The 21,509-nt window shown below is 42.9% G+C and overlaps 3 protein-coding genes across 7 annotated transcripts; 1 reads left to right on the top strand and 2 right to left on the bottom strand.

Annotated features, from left to right (window-relative positions):
• Positions 1-112: 112 nt before the first annotated feature.
• Positions 113-3,713, bottom strand: LOC112466736. Its single transcript, XM_025035007.1, has 2 exons — positions 3,630-3,713; positions 113-480 (listed from the first exon to the last, which is right to left on the bottom strand). The coding sequence occupies exons 1-2, from the start codon at positions 3,642-3,644 to the stop codon at positions 193-195; spliced, it is 303 nt and encodes a 100-aa protein (XP_024890775.1). The 5' UTR covers positions 3,645-3,713; the 3' UTR covers positions 113-192.
• LOC112466690 (acetyl-CoA carboxylase-like) lies at positions 1,437-17,925 on the top strand. 5 transcript variants are annotated; one of them, XM_025034955.1, is made up of 12 exons: positions 2,030-2,079; positions 3,938-4,223; positions 9,044-9,167; positions 9,250-9,580; positions 9,747-10,044; positions 10,146-10,359; positions 10,436-10,769; positions 10,838-11,298; positions 11,441-15,286; positions 15,368-15,647; positions 15,724-16,004; positions 16,076-17,925. In XM_025034955.1, the coding sequence occupies exons 2-12, from the start codon at positions 4,042-4,044 to the stop codon at positions 16,688-16,690; spliced, it is 6,966 nt and encodes a 2,321-aa protein (XP_024890723.1). In that variant the 5' UTR covers positions 2,030-2,079; positions 3,938-4,041; the 3' UTR covers positions 16,691-17,925. The 5 variants fall into 5 exon arrangements, with proteins under 5 accessions (XP_024890705.1, XP_024890723.1, XP_024890698.1 ...); XM_025034930.1 differs by lacking the exon at positions 2,030-2,079 and adding an exon at positions 3,334-3,546; XM_025034921.1 differs by lacking the exon at positions 2,030-2,079 and adding an exon at positions 3,334-3,579.
• On the bottom strand, positions 17,646-21,491 carry LOC112466728 (SID1 transmembrane family member 1-like). Its single transcript, XM_025034997.1, has 9 exons — positions 21,128-21,491; positions 20,749-21,044; positions 20,502-20,649; positions 20,338-20,421; positions 19,855-20,163; positions 19,195-19,744; positions 18,861-19,129; positions 18,591-18,800; positions 17,646-18,485 (listed from the first exon to the last, which is right to left on the bottom strand). Exons 1-9 carry the CDS (start codon positions 21,311-21,313, stop codon positions 18,198-18,200), a joined length of 2,340 nt encoding a protein of 779 aa, XP_024890765.1. The 5' UTR covers positions 21,314-21,491; the 3' UTR covers positions 17,646-18,197.
• Positions 21,492-21,509: the final 18 nt, after the last annotated feature.

Below are 21,509 nucleotides of genomic sequence, written 5' to 3'. Positions count from 1 at the left end.
TAACTTCGCGTCACCTAGCCTGACGCGACGCAACTCGACGCGTCCGTCGTCGCCCGTCACAAGTGTCACCAATACCCACTACCCACCAACGAGACGGATTCTCTCATTTTGGTTTTGCAAAATATAAACAAAATTATTCATTGGATTACCGGTTTTATTTAACACAGTTATCTCGACTAAATTCCGATTAACTTAATCGAAGATTTCGTGTCCCTCGCAGTCTCGTCCTCCGTCTGTTTTTTTCCGAGCGTCGTCGCGAGATACAATCGATAACAAATCGGCTGCGAACGCAGCTTGCGCGCTGGACGAGTTGCTCGATCGCGAAAGCGCTAAACAACGATCTCGAAAGTTGATGTTTGCGCTGTGCCTGATGATTCCACTCAGCGCGACGCTCAGCACGCGACAGAACCTCAAATTCTTGCCCGGATTGCCGTGGTCGTCGTCCTTGACGTTCTTGACTCCTTGACTCATACTCGCATTCTGTCAAACAGAACCCGAGCCTGTTTCGATCATCAATTCTTGCTTATTCATTCGTAAGATAAACGTATATGAAAATTCTGCTCTTTGGGGTTTAGGGTCCACAATGCGAGTCGGCCGAGTCGTAAATCATAAAGGCCTTCACACATTAAGGCTACGGTCAACGTGACGCTACAAATGCTTTGGAGCGTCCTTCTCTTTCTTTCTTCATTGAAAGAAAAGAGTGGAAAAGAGAAGAGGAATGTGTGTGTGCTTCGAAGCATTTGTAGCGTCACGTTGACCGTAGCCAGAATTGCGTAAGGACGTAAAACGTAAGCGTAAGAAAATCGACCAATCCCAATCAAGTATTGTGCTGTCCGTAATCCAAGTAGGGGAAAATACTCGATTTTACGTCCTTACGGCATTTTATGTGTAAAGGCCTTAAGTCGTAAGAAATTGACCAGTTAGGGCCCGGACACACTTTTTCGTAACAATAATTGAGCAACGCGCGTGGTCGAAGTTTACTGTTACGTTCTACGAAAAGTGTGTGTGCCCTGTTTTTACAGTTAAATTTGAGGAAAATGATCGACTGTGATTGGTCAATCTCTTACGATTCACAACTCGCGTTGGGTGCTTTTCATTTAGCGACTCAAATCGACACAAGCGTCTTTCTGTCCTTTTTCAACATAGTGAACAACAAAGGTAAAGTGAGGCTGAGTTTCCACTGAGCGCGTCATCCGTCGCGACCAATCAAAACATCCTATTTTATTACATCATTTGTGATGGGATGTTTAGATTGGTTAATGACAGATGACGCGACGCGTGACGCGCACAGTGGAAACTCAGCCTGACACTTGTGTCGTTAACTGAAAAGCATTCTTGTCACAATACAGCTTTTCCACTCATCGCAGAACGCTCATTGGATATCGCACGTCACGGACGATGTAGGCTCCGTTCCGATATTATTCACTGCCAGTACTAAAAATCTATGGTTTACGTCACATACACTATAGATTTTCAGTACTAGCGGTACTGGCAGAGTGAATAACGGAACACAGCCCTTATCGCGCTGGCTGTCGAGGCCATAAGGTTTCAACCAATCGCGTTACTCAATTCGGTTACATACTGCCGAATCGAGCAACGCGATTGGTCAAAAACTTACTGTTACGTCTTCCTGAAAGTGTGTGTGCGTGTGTGGCCAGCATTTCTCTGGCACCTGCTGGCCGAGTCACGCGGGCGTCTCGACCGGTAAGAATGGGTAAGGACGAGCGCGGGCGATGACAGTGGCACGTCGATGTACTTTTTTGTCTTTCCCTTTTTTTACATTTCGCTACGCCCGATCCAGTAGCGGTTCGTCCGTGCGGAAGGGCAAAAAAATTTCCTACAGAGAGATATACATGGTCACGCGGTGACGGTGACTCGGCTCGTCCCGAACCGATTACGACGCTCGCTGCGTCAGGTGAGACGTCGAAGCGGAGCACGGTGGACGCCCGTCCACCCGGAGTCTTGACCCCCGCGCGGAACCGCCGACTCGGCTCGAATGACAGAACGGGAACCAGTGGACGAACCTAACCTCCAGGAGAAGCAGCGGGTCGTCGGCCCGGCGCGCAAGATCCGTCACCGGTGAGTCGACGTCGTCTTTCTGTTTGTTTTTGCGCGTGCCGGGCGCTTCGGCATGCCCTGGGTCAAATCGGGGGGGCGATCGACACGCGACCCCTCTCGAAAATGTCGCGGGTCGCGGCTCTCGCGCGTTGACCACGCTCGAGCGATATAGCCACGGTGGGACCGCGACCGCGGACACGCTCCGCTCCGCTCCGCGCCGTGCCGTGCCGTGCCGTGTCACGCCGCGCGCGTGAGCCAATCGGCGCCGCTCGTGCGTCGCCTGACACTCGGCTCGGCCAATCGCCGCCTCCTTCTAATTTTTTGACAATCTCACGTGAAAATCTACAGAATTAACCACGCGAGAGCCACGGATCGTCCGCGATAGTCCGTGATTCGAAATGCGAATTTGAAAGATACGCCGTAGGTTCTCTCGATAAGAAAAAAAAAGGAAGGCGAGAAAGAAAGGACCGATATGAATGTCGAGTCGAACGCCGCCGTGCTTGATCTCGCTCCGCGTAACGCAAAAAGTGTTGGTCGCTCATGGGAAATCAAACGTCCTGGTTAATCCCGTTGTTGAACGATAAGCGTGATCTTTCGCGGTTCTTTTCACGCCGAGGCGACCCTCGGAAATCCCGAAGAGTCTGTGGTTCTTATTGTCTGGTTGCGTAATCGATATTAGAAGTTTTTACGCGCTCGTAAAAACTTTGTACACGTCGACTTTCATTTCACTTCCGCAGGTCATTCATTCGCGAGATCGGCCGCTCGAGGAGTCGTTGATGGTTGTCTGCGCTCCGTATGCAAATACTCCTCGCTGATGACGCGCGTGTTTGCGGTCCTTGGCGGCGATGTAAACAAAAGCGCGCGCGTCTCAACCTCGCACGCGTGTAAATGAGCGAGCGCCGTACTTTCCGGCTGTCGCAAATTCGCCTTGCTAATGCACAAAAGAAAAACAAAATATGATTCGACGAGAGATTAGAGCGATTAGATGAGTGACTGGGGACTTGAGAGGCGGTCGAAGAGAAAGGGAAAGAAAGCTCGGAGATCTCGAGGATCGAAAAGGGTTGAAGATACATGCAAGCTAAAGTTCTGATGGCATTGACGCGCGAAAGCTCCACGAGGAATAACTGCGGAGGCGCGATCCCGGATGATCGACGTGATTGCCGCATGACCGCGGCGTTTAGCGACGACCCTTGAACCCGCGAGCGAGCTTCGGTCGTGCTCGGCCCATGCGAGACACGTATGTCGCCCCGCGCCGCGGACAACTTGTTCCGCCTGGATCTCTCGGCGAGTCAGTTCAGTGCAGCGCGCGCAATCCGGTGGGAATTGTCGTCGTCGTCGTCGTCGTCGTCGACGTCGTCGTGGTCGTATTCCTCAGTACCCTGTCAGCCCGCGATTCCTCCACGTGGCGCCGGTTCTCCTCGATCTCGTTATATACATGCCACTCGACATAGGGGAGGAGGAGATGCCAAGGTGGAGAACGTAAACGTGGTATGCTACGCCGTCTTCTGGACACCCTGTACGGTACTTTCCCCATAATTTCTATCGTATACGCACGCACCGTGTTTACGCACCTGTGCGTCTCTCATCCCTCGAAACGATCACGGTATCCACGGTGGGTGCTCTTTCTTCTCTTCTTTCCTCTTCCTCCTCTTTTTGGAGCGCGCGAAGGGAGCGATTTCCTCGCGTCGCCTACCTGCCGAGGGGCTCTACGTTTCTGCGTGATTCTCCTGGTGAGTAGCAATAAGCTTTTCGAGGCGTCCTTAACGCCCGGACCTTCCGAGGGAGATCGCCGTGATTCAAATCGCATCATTCTCCTCGAAACGATCGTTCCCGCTTCCGAAAGGAACATGTATACACACGCGCGAATGTGTTGTTGAAGGTAACGTCGAGCGCGCGTCGGAGTCTTCCGGTACGGCGGCAGGATCCAGGGAGGAGACTGTCCACTGTGTCAATTCCTGTACCAAGTCCGCTCGCGCGAAAGTGATGTCGGAGACACCGGTGAGCTTTGTCGTCGGGGAGCCCGAGCATGAGCCCGATCCTAATCGCGATCCCGATCCTAGCGAGGTGCTGGAGATCGAGGATAGCTTCCCGAACGAGAGCAGCGATAGCGGCAATTTGCAGACAAATGCCGCGGAAGGACTGGTCGAACGCCGTAGGCGGCTCAGGTGATTTTTGTTTCTTTTTTCTTCTTCTCCCGTTGTCAGTAACGAGCAAAAGCAGATCCCGATTCAGATGCCCCTGCGGATGAAAGGGAGCCTGTTATCGGTTATCTCGAACGAGTCGCCCGGCGTCGGGGCGGCTACCCGCTACCCGCGTCGTTCGCCGTCCGCGCGAGTCTCGAGAGTGTGAATAAGGATGAGACGGCGGAAAATTCGTCAACTTGCGCACCTACGAGAAAGCTAGGGAAGGAAAGGGAACGACGCGATATGTATCTTCGTAACCTTTTTCACCTCTGTCACCGCGCGACAATGAACGTTCAACGTTTGAATATTCAAAGAGTCGCCTCCCCGCATTAAATACGACCGCCGCATTCTGCAAAAAAAAAAACGTGGTTTTTCAGAATGCACGGTCTTAAAATATTTGGGTTTTAGATAAATCGTGAACATCCACGCACGTCGGACCGATTGGGTTCTCTACCATGTATTAAATACGCATTGCAAACGACACGAATTCGACCTTACGCGGTTATCGCGGCTGACAAGATACTTTTAAAGACCCGATAATGCAAAACTGGTATTTTTTTCCTATTTTTTTTTTCTACGCGCACACACACACACATACACAAACACTACACTTTCTTCGCTCACGAGTTGTAACATTACGAGTTACTAATACGGTATACGTAAATAGGATGTTATCGCGTAATCTTCGATGTGGTCGTACGATCCTTCCTTCAAGAGTTAAAAGACCGAATGAGAAGCTAGAAGCTACCGTCTTTACGCGCGACGATATGTGATATATGAAACATTGGACGGAGAGACGATTATGTAATATGTTTTCATGTCGTTTCAATTTTAGAGCGTGTCGTAATTCGCGCAGGTTCAAAAATTTTTATATATTTATATTTTTATATATTTATATATTTATATTTTTCAGATTTTTTATACGAATTAAAACGTTTTTCAGAAAAACTCGGAACAAAACACTCACAAAATAACAATAAAATATTTCAGATTTTTCCTATAACCGATATATTTTTATAAAAATCTGAATGAATTTAAGTTCTAATATAATATTCAAAGACGCGATCGCATGGGGAAAAAATAATGAAGCCAATCTGCGAAAAGGTTAAAGGCCTCAAAATTCCTTTAACATTGTAATTGATGACGACTGCTTTTTGCTCGATACGTGAATGAGCTTGATAAGCAGATTCTGAAATGTCGCACGTTGATCACGTGATCGATACAAGATACAACGATATCAATATATCGTATAAATATAATTTTATAATCCTTTTCATGCCGATATTAGAGCGATATTATTATTATTTTGATAACAATATCGAAGTGAGATCGTGTCGCAAAGTGAATGCAAAGTAGATGCATCATATTTTATATCAAACTATATATGTTAGAATAAGATATGAAACATCCTGTTTCAAAGCGATTGATGTTTTGACCTTGTCTTGACGCTTTATAACAATAGTCGAAGAAGAATTAATTTTTGCGAGAAGAATCGTATTGTTTCGTTTAGCAAAAATATTGATGGTCTTAGAATTGTGAAAGTTTTGACTAAAAATTTTTTTTGACGCCTTTTCGAATCAACTAGTTTTTTCCGCACTCATTTCCATGTAGTAGAAAACGAAGATTTGGGGAAGTCAGGGGAAGTGAGTGACAATAGGCAATAGGCCTGTTCTTTTCAGCTGAACTAAAGCACGGTTTATCTTTCCTCTTTTTCTTTTCGTGTTGGAGAGACAAAGAGAAAAGACGAACCGTCCAAGAAGTTCAGCTGAAAAGAGTAGACCTTATGAGTAAAACATGTTACACGATGACAGAGTAATGGAATCAATTATTTAAAAAATAGAGAACCGCTCGACTTTCCCTGGTGGAAAGATGTCTCAGAATTTTTCATACCTATTATTAATTAATTAGAATTTCTATAAAAATTTTCAGACTTTCTCAGAATGTTCAAAATTTTTCAGATTTTTTATACGAATTGGAACGTTTTTCAGAAAAACTCGGAACAAAACATTCACACAATAATAATAAAATATTTCAGATTTTTCCTACCAAATATATTTTTGTAAAAATCTGAATAAATATGTGAAAATCTGTGCAATTTATCATACAAACGAAAATTTTCATACAAACGGATACTGAAATATTCCGAAAATCTTCATCCAATTATTTCGGAAAATATCTAAGAATTTATATATATATTTTTTAGAATTTTTTATAAATCTCAATTCTTACAAAATTTCTGAGAAAATATGAAAAATTGTTTCACCAGGATTGTTACTATCTTTTTGTTTTCTAATTTGCCGTAAGAATGTCACAATATATCACTCGTTAAAACATTATTAAATTATTGAGTTTTTAATTATAAATATACAAGATTATTAAAAAATTAGAAAGATCCTGTACGTGCTTCTTTTTCTTCCCGAGCGTGCATGTAAAAAAAAAGGTAAGGGGATTCGCGTGTATCGAGGAAGGAAAGCCGTGTGGATAATCGGTAAGAAACTTGCTTGACCGCTGACGAGATAGTCGAAACGTCACGATAAGTTATACGTTTAATTCTTCATAGGAAACCCAAATTCTGCTATGCAAAACAGCCTGTTGCATGTGTCGTGACTCAAAAATATTCTTCATAATTTAGATTTATAATGACACGAATGACGTCGTGAAATTAATAATCCCCGACGCTCATTTTTGAAAATCATATTTTTAGAAATTATCTTCTTCGAGTGGTCGTTGCAACGCTATTTGAGAGAAAAGATCTTGCATTTCGCTCGTTATCCAGCCTCGCGAATATCTCATAGCTGTTGTCGAAACGAGACAACTTATTTATTTCTTACATTTATCTTATCATCTTTCTTATTATGATTATCTTCTATATTTTCAAAGGATTTTATATCTCTCTCTTCTTTTGCATTTGAGTGCTTTCGTTGCGTACATGCAAATGCGTACACGCAACGATGAAAATGATGAGTTATGGTGTTTTATGACGATATGCAGACGTGGTAACGCTGAACTTGATTTGCAGGATTATCTGTGCATTTTACAATTATATTATCGATAACATCCTTCGCATTGTTTAAACGAGGCGAAGCGTTATAGCGTGGGAGCTATTCAATTTTTATCCTGCAGGCTTTCGCAATTGCGCGCATTATTTATTTGTTTTTGCTATTCTGGAGTTTGCAAACATTTCGGCCATTTATCCGAGAATTGCATGATGAGGTGGATAAAGAGATTTATCTTGACGGAAAATACAGAGAGGGCATGGCGAGCATGGCGAGAAACAGCGATACCGAAGAGAAGAATACGGACGAGACGCGAACAAAACATCCATCCAGATTAATGTAAATTTTATTTTGCGAATATATATAGACACCTTGTATAATCCATGCTAAAAACGTTACATCGCCAACTACGCGCGTCAAGCGAGCCTTGAGAAAGAAAGAAGGAAATTTTAATTGACATAAGAAAATGATCAGAAAGTCTCAATCTCCAATTAAATGAAATAATTAGAATAATCATAAATGTCAGGAAAGTTTCGATCACAAATTTCTCTCAAAAAGAGAGAAATATATATGCTATTATTATTATTATTTTAATATTGAGGCTGCATTCCGATATTCACTGTCAGCAACTTTCAGTACTGAAAATCTATAGTATACGTGACGTAAAATATAGATTTGCAGTACTGACAGTGAATATCGGAATGCAGCCTTGAATGAATGCATTTTTTCTCTTTGGATATCAGACAAATGCATTATTCAGCAATGAATGTTAAATAAGCTTCGAAATTATGGAATTTTAAGTAGGAGATTGCGAGATTAAGTAGTAGATAAGAAAAATGAAATAAATTGAAAGCCTCAAATTATTATAATATTATGACGGAAAGTACTGTATCGCGCAAACTATTCGAGGCTCAAATACTTTATTTTTTTTTACGTTTCGTATTTCTTACGGGCGGGTTGATGATATGAGATGTTTTTGCTCGTAATGAACTCGAAGTACATCACTGGTCAATATTTATGCAGATGTATGCGGAGCGTAGTTTACGGGATTTTAAAATATGTATCATATTGAGTATGATAATATACCTCTAACACCACAATATATTGCAGCAATATTGCACGGCAAGATTGCAATATTGCAGCAATATATCTATCTCCGCGTAATATTGCTGCAATATTATAGTAATGTTGTGGCACTACATTGGACAAATATTATATAGAGGGGTAAAAGCCATAGTGGTGAAGTCAAATTTTTTAAAACATTGACTCGTGTGCATAGATGCAATATATACAATATAAATTGCATCTATGCACACGAGTTATTTTAAAAAATTTGACTTACACCATTATGGCTTTTACCCCTCCATATCTCTGAGTTAATTTATTTCTTAATTCACCAAATGTCTATATTTTTATTAAGGAACTTTATATATTAAAAGCTGATTAAAATAAATCATTATCTTTATTATAACTAAGCTAATTTATTTTTTAGTTCATCGAATGTGGATAGTTTCCCATTAAGAAACTTCATACATTTAAAGTAAATCTAAATAAATAATTATTTTTATTACATCCAACAATAAGCTAATTTATTTCTTAATTTATCGAATATATATGATGCCTTAATATGTTGTAATGCCACCTTGCAGCAATATTACTGCAAGATTGCCATAATATTACATTCCAATATTGTTGTAACGTATCAGCACTATTGCACTGCAAGTGCAATATGACAATATTGTTGCAATATATTGTGCTGTTAGGGACAATGAATACCTACTCATGAACGTGTACATGTTTCGATAGGCCCAGCATGTCGCAGGGTACGGTGATGATCCAAGCGCAAAATCGGCTTCTTGAGAAGGACTTTACCGTTGCGACTCCCGAAGAGTTTGTCCATCGTTTCGGAGGCACCAGAGTTATCAACAAGGTAAGCGTTTGCTTCAAACGCGCGGAGCGAGAAAAGGTTGACATTGCTACGGATCTTTACATTACAGACCGTCGTTTTGTAGGTGCTGATCGCCAACAATGGTATCGCGGCAGTTAAATGTATGCGATCGATTCGACGCTGGTCATACGAGATGTTTAAAAACGAGAGAGCTGTGCGTTTTGTGGTGATGGTCACGCCGGAAGATTTGAAGGCAAACGCGGAATACATCAAAATGGCAGATCAATACGTGCCTGTACCGGGTGGGAGCAACAACAACAATTACGCTAATGTGGAACTGATCGTCGATATCGCGATACGTACTCAAGTCCAAGCAGTTTGGGCCGGATGGGGCCATGCTTCGGAAAATCCTAAACTTCCAGAGCTACTCCACAAAAATAACATCTGCTTTATTGGTATAAATAAAAAGTATAATTTGTGTTTTTCCAGCTGTTATTTTGCCGATAAGAATCAATAAAATGATCGTGACAACAGCTTTTCGCGGGATTTTAATACTCATAAATTTGCATACTTTTATGTCGATGCGCTCTTACATTCTCATATTCCTAAATTCTTCGGCAGGACCGTCCGAGAAAGCCATGTGGGCTCTAGGTGATAAGATCGCATCGAGCATAGTCGCTCAAACCGCGGATGTCCCAACGCTTCCCTGGTCAGGATCGGAATTGACAGCGCAATACAGTGGGAAAAAAATCAAGATATCATCGGAACTTTTTAAAAAGGGATGCGTTGCCACCGTGGAGGAATGTCTGGCAGCGGCTAACAAGATCGGCTTCCCGGTTATGGTAAAGGCGAGCGAAGGTGGTGGAGGTAAAGGAATTAGGAAGGTTGAAAACGCTGAGGAATTACCCGCTTTGTTTAGGTAAGACCCAAAGTTCCGCCCCAAAAAGAGGACTTTAATTGTATAAACCATTGCACTGCACTGTGTAAACCATTTTCATCGCAAGGATTTCTAACGTTTAGGCAAGTACAGATCGAAATACCTGGTTCACCAATATTCATTATGAAACTGGCTAAATGCGCTCGTCACTTGGAAGTACAATTACTGGCCGACATTTATGGTAACGCAATATCATTGTTCGGACGTGACTGCTCTATCCAGAGGAGACATCAAAAAATTATCGAGGAGGCACCTGCCGTGATCGCCAAACCAGAGGTTTTCGAAGAGATGGAAAAAGTAAATATCACAGTAATTATATTTTTGACAACGTTGTTATTGACTGCGCTATTAATTGTCTACTATCAAATGACAGGCCGCTGTGAGATTAGCAAAAATGGTGGGATACGTTAGCGCAGGTACCGTTGAGTATCTGTACGATACAGCGGGCAGGTATTATTTCTTGGAGTTGAATCCTCGTCTTCAAGTGGAACATCCTTGTACCGAGATGGTATCGGATGTAAATCTACCGGCCGCCCAACTACAGATAGCCATGGGTTTACCATTGCATCACATCAAAGATATACGTCTTTTATACGGTGAAAGCCCCTGGGGCGATAACCCGATCGATTTTGACCAACCACGTCATAAACCTCAACCGTGGGGTCACGTTATCGCAGCTAGAATTACTAGCGAAAATCCTGACGAAGGTGAGATTACTTTCTACCGCAAAAGCTTTAATCTTGTATACAAATTATATAATTTGCTTGGATTTTAGGCTTCAAACCGAGTTCCGGCACGGTGCAGGAGTTGAATTTTCGATCATCCAAAAATGTATGGGGCTATTTCTCAGTTGGAGCTTCGGGGGGACTCCACGAGTTCGCGGACTCTCAATTTGGCCATTGCTTCTCTTGGGGTGAAGACCGTAATCAAGCTAGAGAGAATTTAGTCATAGCCCTAAAAGAATTGAGCATCAGAGGCGATTTTAGGACGACGGTCGAGTATCTTATCACTTTGCTGGAGACCGAATCCTTTCTACAAAATAATATAGATACCGCTTGGCTCGATTTGCTGATCTCTGAACGTGTCCGAAGCGACAAACCAGACATCTTATTGGCTGTTACCTGCGGAGCGCTTCATATCGCTGATAGAACGATTACAGCCGCTTTTGCTGGCTTTCAAACTGCCTTGGAGAAAGGTCAGATACAAGCCAGCAACGATTTAGATAACGTTGTTGACGTAAGTTTCTGTTCCATGTTGTTCGAGTAATACCTATCGCGCAAAATGCATTTTTCGAACTATTTTGGAATTGATTTTATACGTTATGGACTATGTACTTTTATTTTATTTTCGTTTTCTGTCACTATATTATGTCTTGCAGGTAGAGCTTATTAACGATGGATACAAATATAAAGTACAGGCTGCCAAATCCGGTCCCAATACTTACTTTCTCGTGATGAACGGTTCATACAAAGAGATCGAAATCCATCGAATGTCGGACGGAGGATTGCTGCTTTCGCTGGACGGTGCCAGTTTTACGACTTATATGCGTGAAGAGGTGGATCGTTATAGGATTATTATTGGAAATCAGACGTGCATTTTCGAAAAGGACAATGATCCATCTTTACTGAGATCACCGTCGGCCGGCAAGTTGATCAATTTCTTGGTCGAGGATGGCGGCCACGTTGGCGCCGGTCAAGCGTACGCCGAAATCGAGGTAATGAAGATGGTCATGACCGTTACCGCCAGCGAGGCGGGAAGCGTGTTTTATGTGAAGAGACCTGGCGCTATATTAGAAGCCGGTACATTGATCGCGCATCTTGAGCTGGATGATCCGTCATTGGTGACAAAAGCGCAAGAATATACGGGACAATTCAGGACAGCAGCGGGATCGACTGTACCGGACAAACTGAATCATCTTCATGCCATGTATCGAAACGCTTTGGAAAATACATTGGCTGGCTACTGCCTGCCCGATCCGTACCATTTGCCGCGTCTACGTGAGCGAATCGAAAAGTTCATGTTTTCATTACGCGATCCTAATTTGCCGTTGTTGGAACTGCAGGAGGTGATCGCAACGATATCCGGCCGGATTCCCGTCTCAGTGGAGAAAAAGATTCGCAAATTGATGTCTCTGTACGAGCGAAACATCACGTCAATTTTAGCTCAATTTCCCAGTCAGCAGATTGCCGCCGTAATCGATGGACACGCGGCGACCTTATCGAAGAGAGCCGAGCGAGACGTGTTCTTCATGACCACTCAAGCCATCGTGCAATTAGTACAAAGATACCGGAACGGTATACGCGGCCGAATGAAGACCGCCGTGCACGAACTTCTACGACAATATTACACAGTCGAGAGCCAATTCCAACAAGGTCACTATGACAAGTGCGTTTCCGCGCTGATAGAGAAGTACAAGGATGACGTAGCTACAGTGACCGGGATGATCTTCAGTCATAATCAAGTGACAAAGAAGAACGTACTAGTCACTATGCTGATCGATCATCTATGGGCTAACGAACCTGGTCTTACGGACGAGCTGTCGAGCACGTTGACGGAATTAACCAGTCTGAATCGCACGGAGCACAGCCGCGTTGCGTTGAGAGCCAGGCAGGTATTAATCGCCGCCCATCAGCCTGCATACGAGCTCAGGCATAATCAGATGGAATCTATATTCCTTTCTGCGGTTGATATGTACGGGCACGACTTCCATCCGGAAAATTTGCAGAAACTCATTCTCTCGGAAACGTCCATCTTCGACATACTTCATGATTTCTTTTATCATAACAATCGTGTGGTGTGCAACGCAGCCTTAGAAGTCTACGTGCGACGAGCTTACATAAGTTATGAACTGACATGTTTGCAACACTTGGAGCTGTCCGGCGAAATCCCATTAGTGTATTTCCAATTTGTTTTACCCAGCAATCACCCTAATCGTCAGAATCAGTCTCTGGTAGATCACAGAGCCGGCGCGATGGCGGCTTTTGAGGATCTCGATCAGTTCAGCCAGTACGCGGACGAGATTTTGGACTTGCTGGAGGATCTGTCGAGTCCCACACCGGTAATGTCCGCGAAACTGTTGGAGGCAGTGGATGCTGTCGGTAGCGAATCACGGCACAGTACGTCAATCAACGTCTCCTTGAGCGCGGCTGAGACGGCAACTGCAGCGACAGCGGCGACTATCAATGACAAATTCGCCGAGCCGGTTCACATATTGAGCATCGCGGTTAAAGAGAATGGCACCGAGGACGACGCCACCATGGCCAGGATGTTTGGAGATTGGTGCGCGAATAACAAGGACGAGCTGATATCCCGCGGCATCCGAAGAGTTACGTTCGCCGCGCTCACGAGGCGACAGTTTCCCAAGTTCTTTACCTTCCGTCAGCGAGAGGGCTTCGTCGAGGACAGAATCTACCGTCACCTCGAGCCTGGCTGCGCTTTCCAATTGGAATTGAATCGCATGCGAACTTACGATCTTGAAGCACTTCCGACGTCCAATCAGAAGATGCACCTGTATCTCGGACAAGCCAAGGTCGCCAAGGGCCAGCAAGTTACGGATTATCGTTTCTTCATTCGCTCGATCATACGACATTCTGATCTGATCACGAAGGAAGCTAGCTTCGATTATCTTCACAACGAGGGCGAGCGCGTCTTGCTCGAGGCCATGGACGAGCTGGAGGTCGCGTTCTCGCATCCTCTCGCTAAGCGCACCGAGTGCAATCACATCTTCTTGAACTTTATACCCACGGTCATTATGGATCCCAGCAGAATAGAGGAAAGCGTGACGAGCATGGTGCTGCGATACGGGCCGAGATTATGGAAGTTGCACGTTCGACAAGCGGAGATAAAGATGACCATACGGCCCGCACCGGGGAAACCGACCTCCACTGTGCGTCTGTGTATCGCCAATGACAGTGGCTACAGCATCGACCTGCACCTTTACACGGAAGCCACCGATTCCAAGACGGGTATCATTCGCTTCGAATCTTATTCGCCTACGGCGGCCAATGCGACCAATTGGAGGCCGGGTCCTATGCACGGCTTACCGATCTCCACGCCGTATCTGACCAAAGATTATCTCCAAGCGAAGAGATTCCAGGCGCAGAGCGCCGGTACGACGTACGCTTATGACTTGCCGGACATGTTCCGGCAGCAACTCGAGAAGCTGTGGCAGAGGTACATTGAGGAGAGGCCACCGAGCGAAGGTCAAAGTCCGATTACGATTCCTAATCCGGTGATGGATGTCGTGGAGTTGGTGTTGGAAGGAGAACAGCTGGTTGAACAGAAGCGACTGCCGGGCGAGAACGATGTCGGCATGATCGCGTGGCGGTTGACTCTGTATACCCCGGAATATCCATTTGGCAGGGACATTATACTCATCTCTAACGATTTAACGTACTTGATAGGCTCATTCGGGACGCGCGAGGATCTGGTGTTTTACAGAGCTTCTGAGAGAGCGAGACAGCTCGGGTGTCCGCGCATATACTTTAGCGCCAACTCTGGAGCACGTATTGGCCTGGCCGAGGAGGTAAAAGCTCTTTTCAGGATCGCGTGGGAGGACGAGAACGAGCCGGAGAAGGGTTTCAGATACATATATCTCACACCGGACGATTACGCGCGCTTGGCGCCCCTCAATTCGGTGAAAGCCTCGCTGATTGAGGATCCCGCAGGAGAGTCACGTTATAAAATCACGGACATCATCGGCAAGGACGATGGTCTGGGAGTCGAGAATTTGAAGTACGCCGGTCTAATCGCGGGGGAGACATCGAGAGCCTACGAGGAGACGATCACGATTTCTATAGTGTCGTGCCGTGCAATCGGTATCGGCGCCTATCTGCTGCGTCTCGGCCAAAGGGTAATCCAGATCGAAAATTCGCACATTATTCTAACCGGTTACAGAGCATTGAACGCCGTGCTGGGTCGCGAGGTTTACGCCAGCAATAATCAGCTGGGCGGTACGCAGATTATGCACAACAATGGGGTGTCTCATGCGACCGACGCTCGAGACTTGGACGGAGTGGGGACCGCACTAAAGTGGCTAAGTTACTTCCCTAAAAATAGAGGCACCCCGTTGCCGATACTGTTACCCATCACAGACCCGATTGACCGAGAGATCGCTTACGTACCTACGAAAGCGGCCTACGATCCGAGATGGATGCTAGAAGGCAGAAACTGTACCGAGTCAAACGTTTGGGAAAGCGGCTTTTTCGACCGCGGCTCGTGGCACGTGAGTTTTATTTTTGTTTTCTCTCGCTCTTACAGCAACACGATAGCAAATTTGTTAATTCGCTTTTGTTTGATGGAACAGGAAATAATGAGGCCATGGGCGCAAACGGTGGTAACGGGGCGAGCTAGGCTCGGTGGGATACCGTGCGGCATTATCGCCGTCGAAACGAGGACCGTCGAGCTACATTTACCAGCCGACCCTGCCAATTTAGATTCGGAAGCGAAAACCATATCTCAAGCGGGACAAGTTTGGTTTCCGGACAGCGCGTACAAAACCGCCCAAGCTATTCAAGATTTCGGAAAGGAGGAATTGCCGCTATTTATCTTCGCCAATTGGAGAGGCTTTTCCGGCGGCATGAAAGGTGAGCTCGATCGAGCCTGCCGCTCGATTAATCGCTGTCCCAATTTCACTAATCGCTTCGTTATTCTCGTTTACAGACATGTACGAGCAGATCGTCAAGTTCGGCGCGTACATCGTGGACGGATTGCGGCAATATTGCAGGCCGATAATCGTTTATATCCCACCGAACGGGGAACTCAGAGGCGGCGCTTGGGCAGTCGTTGATACTACGATAAATCCTCGTTTTATAGAGATGTTTGCCGACAATACCAGTAGAGGTGGCATCTTGGAATCCGACGCTATCGTAGAAATCAAATTTCGTACCAAGGACATTGTGAAAACTATGCACAGAGTCGATCTCGTTATACTGAAATTAAAAGTACGTAAACGATTTCTTCTTTCTTTACGTCAAACTCCCGATATGTTTATGTAATCTATGTGTGTTTGTAGGAAAAATTGTCGACCGCAAACACGGCGGAGGAACGAACCGAGATCGAAGCGCAGATTCGCAAACGCGAGGAGATTTTGGAACCGATGTATCGTCAAGTCGCCGTACATTTTGCCGATCTGCACGATACGCCGGAGAGGATGTTGGAGAAGAATACGATTCACGAGATAATACCATGGAAAAAGGCACGCCAGCTGTTTTACTGGCGATTACGCCGAAGACTTTCCGAGGAAGAAATTAAAAACGAGATCTTGTCGACGCAGCCCAGTCTCGACGTCAGACAAGTGGAAGCAATGCTTCGACGTTGGTTCATCGAGGACAAAGGAGCAACGGAGTCATATTTGTGGGATCAAGACGAAGCTGCAGCTTGTTGGTTGGAAGCGCAACGTAAAACCGATGACAGTGTTGTATCGCGTAATATAATGTGCGTGAAGAGAGACGCGGTAGTAACGCGTATCAAGGAGGCTTTAGAAATCTGTCCGGAAATAAGGTTGGACGCGGTGCTGGAAATTGCGCATAGATTGCAGCCGACCGAACGAGCGGAGTTGCAAAGAACTTTGTCGCAATTAGAGACTACGGGACAGGAACACCATAAGGACTCGAGCGTTTCATCCTGAATGCATTTCTCGTAAGAGTATCCGCTCCATGCTATGTATTCATTCCAACTTGTTAATATTTAAATGCGCATCAATAGTACAATTTATCATCAAAGATATATGTATAATTATTCATATCAATCCAAATATGTTCTGGTATTAAGGGTTAATAATTGAGCAGGCGATATTTCGAGTAGAGTTTTGTAAGATTTAATTTTTTCAAATTTCGACTGGAATCTGGCCACGATCATGACCTCTCTTTTGACATTTAAACGGTCGGAGTATCCCGATAGTTTAAAATTTAGCAAATTTTATTTTAAAGTTGATGATTCAAGAAATTGGAAAAATACAAGGGTGTGTTCCACTTGGCGCTCGCAACACTCTTAGAATCATTTCATCCTTGTTGTTTGTTAAATGTTAAATAAGGATGAATGAGCTCATGAGCGTTGTAAGCGCCAAATGGAACGCACCTTAGGATATTGTCTGATTAACTTGTTAAACGATTTGCTCATAATCTCTTTGATACAAAGCGCTTCACATATTCGAATATATGGATTTAGGAAAAAATAGAAAGGTGCGTCACTGTTGTTTCGTGACGAGCTTATAGATTATAATTGTATATGGAAATATAAAGAGATTTATACCCAAAATATCGCATATTCCTTCAGTTACAAACTTTTTGAAATTCTAAAACAATTTTTCCGTAGGAGAACTTGCCGATGTATTTCTTTATCATGACCGTTGAATTTTTAGAAAACATCCTTCGTATCCGACTTGTAACAGTATGTCATCTTGGTATATCTTTTAATTTTCAATATTTCACAAGTTTTTCATTAATGCTTGATTAGTGATAATTAAGATATGCCCCAATTTGGGACGTTCTGTACTGTGTATCTGAAAGAACATGCGTTAATAAAAGTGCGGGGATATTCTGTATATAATTATATACACACGCGCGGGCGCGTACGCGCGCAAATATATAAAATGTATATTTATTTTTCGAAGGAAAACATTGTAAGAGACTTTGACATTGATGAACAATATGCTCGCGCAACTGCCGCATTTAAATAACATTATCTTACGACAGATGCAAAAATGTAAACATTCTATGTATAACGTTAAATGTTTTTTCTCTATGTTAATTTCTTCTTTCTACGTTTTGCGCGGAAGATATATATTTTCATTTTCAAACATTATCACATTCTTCATAAAAAGTGCCATCGAAGCACTGGAATTAAAATTTGTTTATTGTAACATTGTATGCGTCTATACATTTATTCGGTTTAATCGAACGTCACACGCATTCTTTGGTGCAGACAATACTCACTAGCACGTTTCTATCACAAGAAATACACACGCACACGCTCTCTCTCCCAAGCCTTTTATATATTTGATATAATTTTTTTTGTAAAATTACTATTATATTATATAAACTATATACCATGTATGTATATATACATTCGAGAGAATACCTCATAAAAAATTGTAAAGTTTCACATAATTCTCAAACCTACGTAGAAGAATATCTTTAAAAAACTGGTATTTGACTCCGATGTACATCTGTTAAGTCATCATCTAAAGTAAGTAATACCATAAATGAAAAGAACATTGCTAGTGCAGAGAGAAAGTGCCAGATATCATGGGAATCAAAAAAGTTCCATAATGCGCAAGGTTTATTGTACAGGCGGGATTGGGCCGGTGTAAGAGCCCAAGAAATAGTTTTATTCACGAAGAAGTACAAGGCTGCTCCCCAAAATAGCATGGATAGGAAAATATAAATCGCGGGTGTAGGAAGAATCCGTTCCCTATGGCACAACTGGAAGCAAGATTTTTGTATTAATTAAAATTATAAAATTCTTCTGATTTCTTACGTGGTCACGAAAGAGAGAGAGGAGGGAAGAGAGCGAGAGAATATACATACCTTCATCATTATGTAAAAGAATGTATATAAAATTAAATTGGACATCAATATAGCCAGTAAAAATGTAGCGAAGTTGCCTTGCTGATACATATTTCCGAATACCGCGAGACCGACGTTACATAAATTCGCTAATACGAGCATTATGAATCTTGCGGGATAAAGCGGTCGAAGTAAATGCCATATGCCGCAGCGTGCCTCGTGCTTGAATCTCTGCAAGATACCAATGGCAAATGTCTTGCGACAGTGCGTGATATTAAATAGATTACATACCTGTATCACTCTTTTAAAAACGCTTCTGTTGAATTTGCATCGTCCCATGTAATATATTTGCACAGTCAGAAAGAAGCATATTAGTAAATGCAGGATAGAAAATATTATCAGAAAGGTCTTAGAACCATTTAGAACTCCGATCAGTCCTGCGAATATTATAACAGCCAACATTCCAAATGTTACCGGTGCTCTAGCGTTTATATCGGGATGGCGATTTTGATAAATTTTGATCATACACAGCACAGCGATTACGTACATGAAGCTGGTGTCTGGAAATTGATTATATGAATATATGAAATTAAAGAAAATATACTTTGCAATTAATGCCACTTACCAAATTGAAAATTACTACGGCTAGGGCACACGTGATAACTCGCCGACAATATACCTTCCATTATTAATGCAGTGCCCATTGCATAAAACAGACCGTAATGTTGCGGTATGCCATAGCATTTTGTTTTCTCCTGATCCGGCTCGTGGTGCTCTCGAGAGGAAGTTAGAAATATGAACAGTAAACCCAGCATAACGTATCCGAAATTTGAGAACACGTGATTGAAATCGGACAGTAGTCCCAGCGGATGGGCGCACAAGAAATTGTAATAGCACATATCTTGATTGCCGGTTGTATGAAGTACACGCTGATATGTCACCGCCAATTGCACGACCGGCAAGGTATAGAATATTGCGACGGTTGCCAAATAATATAAGTATAAACGAGATTTATGTCGCAATATCCTCGGTTCTTTGCGAGCGAGATCGCAAACCGAGAGGATGACCTTCGTTCGTATTACGTCCTTATCGGAGAGAGCATCTTCCATTAGATCTATATCGTCCTCATCCAGGGATGAATCTTCTTCTACAGAATCCCATTTTTTCGGACTATTCTGAAGCATTTCAATATTATAAACATTGACATTTATATAAACGTACTTACGCAAAAGACACAGATGACTATGTATATGAAGCTCGAATCATATTAATATTAATTAGTTACCGTCGATGGGCTCGGTACGTGCTCGTTAACATCTTGGCTTTGTTCGTTTATCGGTTCTTGCGTCGCAAGTTTCTTGGTCTCTCTGATATTGAATACTATTACAGCCATTATATAAGAGATACAAAAACCTAATACAATTGCCGCCGCGGATGCCGATGCAACAACATAATCCCGTTTAGTAATAGTAGGATTTACGATTAACGTAACATTTTTAGTACGAAGAGGATTACTACTTGATAACCCATTGCAATCGGTGTCCTCCCCTTTGACGACAAGTACAACGAAGAATCCTAATGGATAAGCCTCCCTCTGAAAAAAGTATTGTAACAGTTTTATATATATTGTAAAACGATTTATGTACATTGTAACGTTAACACTGTTGCATTATAATAACATATTATAACAATTTTATGTTACATTACATGGACATATAAAATACATCAATTTTCCTAAGATTATTACACTATATATAGCATCACTTACCGGTACTGTAATACCTCCTCTTCTACTCATAGTTTGCCAGTGTCCAGAAAACTCGATGTTTCGTTCCAAATCGAATACAGGACACTGAAAAATAGAGATTAGAAAGGAAAAATAGAGATTTATGAGTATTGAATTTCATCAAGAACTACATCACCACTACTCACCGAAGTATTTTGTATAGACACGGTCATACAGACATCATTATCCGATTCGACGCGAACAATGACAGAGGAGTTCTCCTGTTTTGAGAAGATGTAACCATAATATATAGGTTCAGATGGAGAAATCTGTACCTCTACTTCAGTTCCAGAACTACGAAGGATCAAACGCAAAAATAAGCGAAAAGTATGAGCGAGCTATATGCTTGATGCGTTTCTTAACAATCTTGCGTTTGTATGACACAATACATACTTTAAATAAAAGTCTGTAATTTCAACCACGCTGATTTGAAAGAAGATATTATCGCGACTGGCTGTGGAGATACCGACAATAACATATTCCTCGTCGTTTTGTGCATATCGATAATACTTGGTGGAGCACAGAGTACGACTAGTCTTGTTATATGTCACAGTATCTAAGTTCACGCCGTTGACAAGCAAAGGTATTTGCCAAGATAGGATACCAGTTGTTTGACGCACTACTATTATCAACGGCAAACTATGAGTTGCGTTGCTTTCTATCTTGATTCTTGCGGTTTCCAAGGATATCTATAAATATACAATTAAATATATAATTTTATTCAAAAAGAGAAGAGATATACTTTCGAATGAAAAAGTGTCGACACACTTACATTGCTAGTGGGATACAAAAACACATATTCGATCGTAGCGTTTATGGTTTTTGTATAATTTATTCCATAATCAGCCTGAATGACGATTGGAGAGAAAGATGGGGATGTCGGGGATAAAGTCACAGCCCTTACAGTGTGAAGAAGTAGTAATAAAGTAATTAATCTCAAAGTATATTGCATCTCCATCGTGATTTTACTAGAAAAGAAGCAAAATGATTTAAACAAATTCAGTAGACTTGTATATCTTCGTAATATATATATGTATGTACTATATATATAAAAAACGGATGTTGCTCGACATTCGTATCTCTATTGAAATAACGATAAATTAGAAGATACTGGCGATACTGATAACTACAGAACTATAGAATATTGGAATAAG

The sequence above is a fragment of the Temnothorax curvispinosus genome, unplaced genomic scaffold, assembly GCF_003070985.1.
Source record: "Temnothorax curvispinosus isolate PA1 unplaced genomic scaffold, ASM307098v1 QBEX01001596.1, whole genome shotgun sequence".
NCBI lineage: Eukaryota > Metazoa > Arthropoda > Insecta > Hymenoptera > Formicidae > Temnothorax > Temnothorax curvispinosus.
This window is presented reverse-complemented; position numbering and strand designations above follow the sequence as displayed.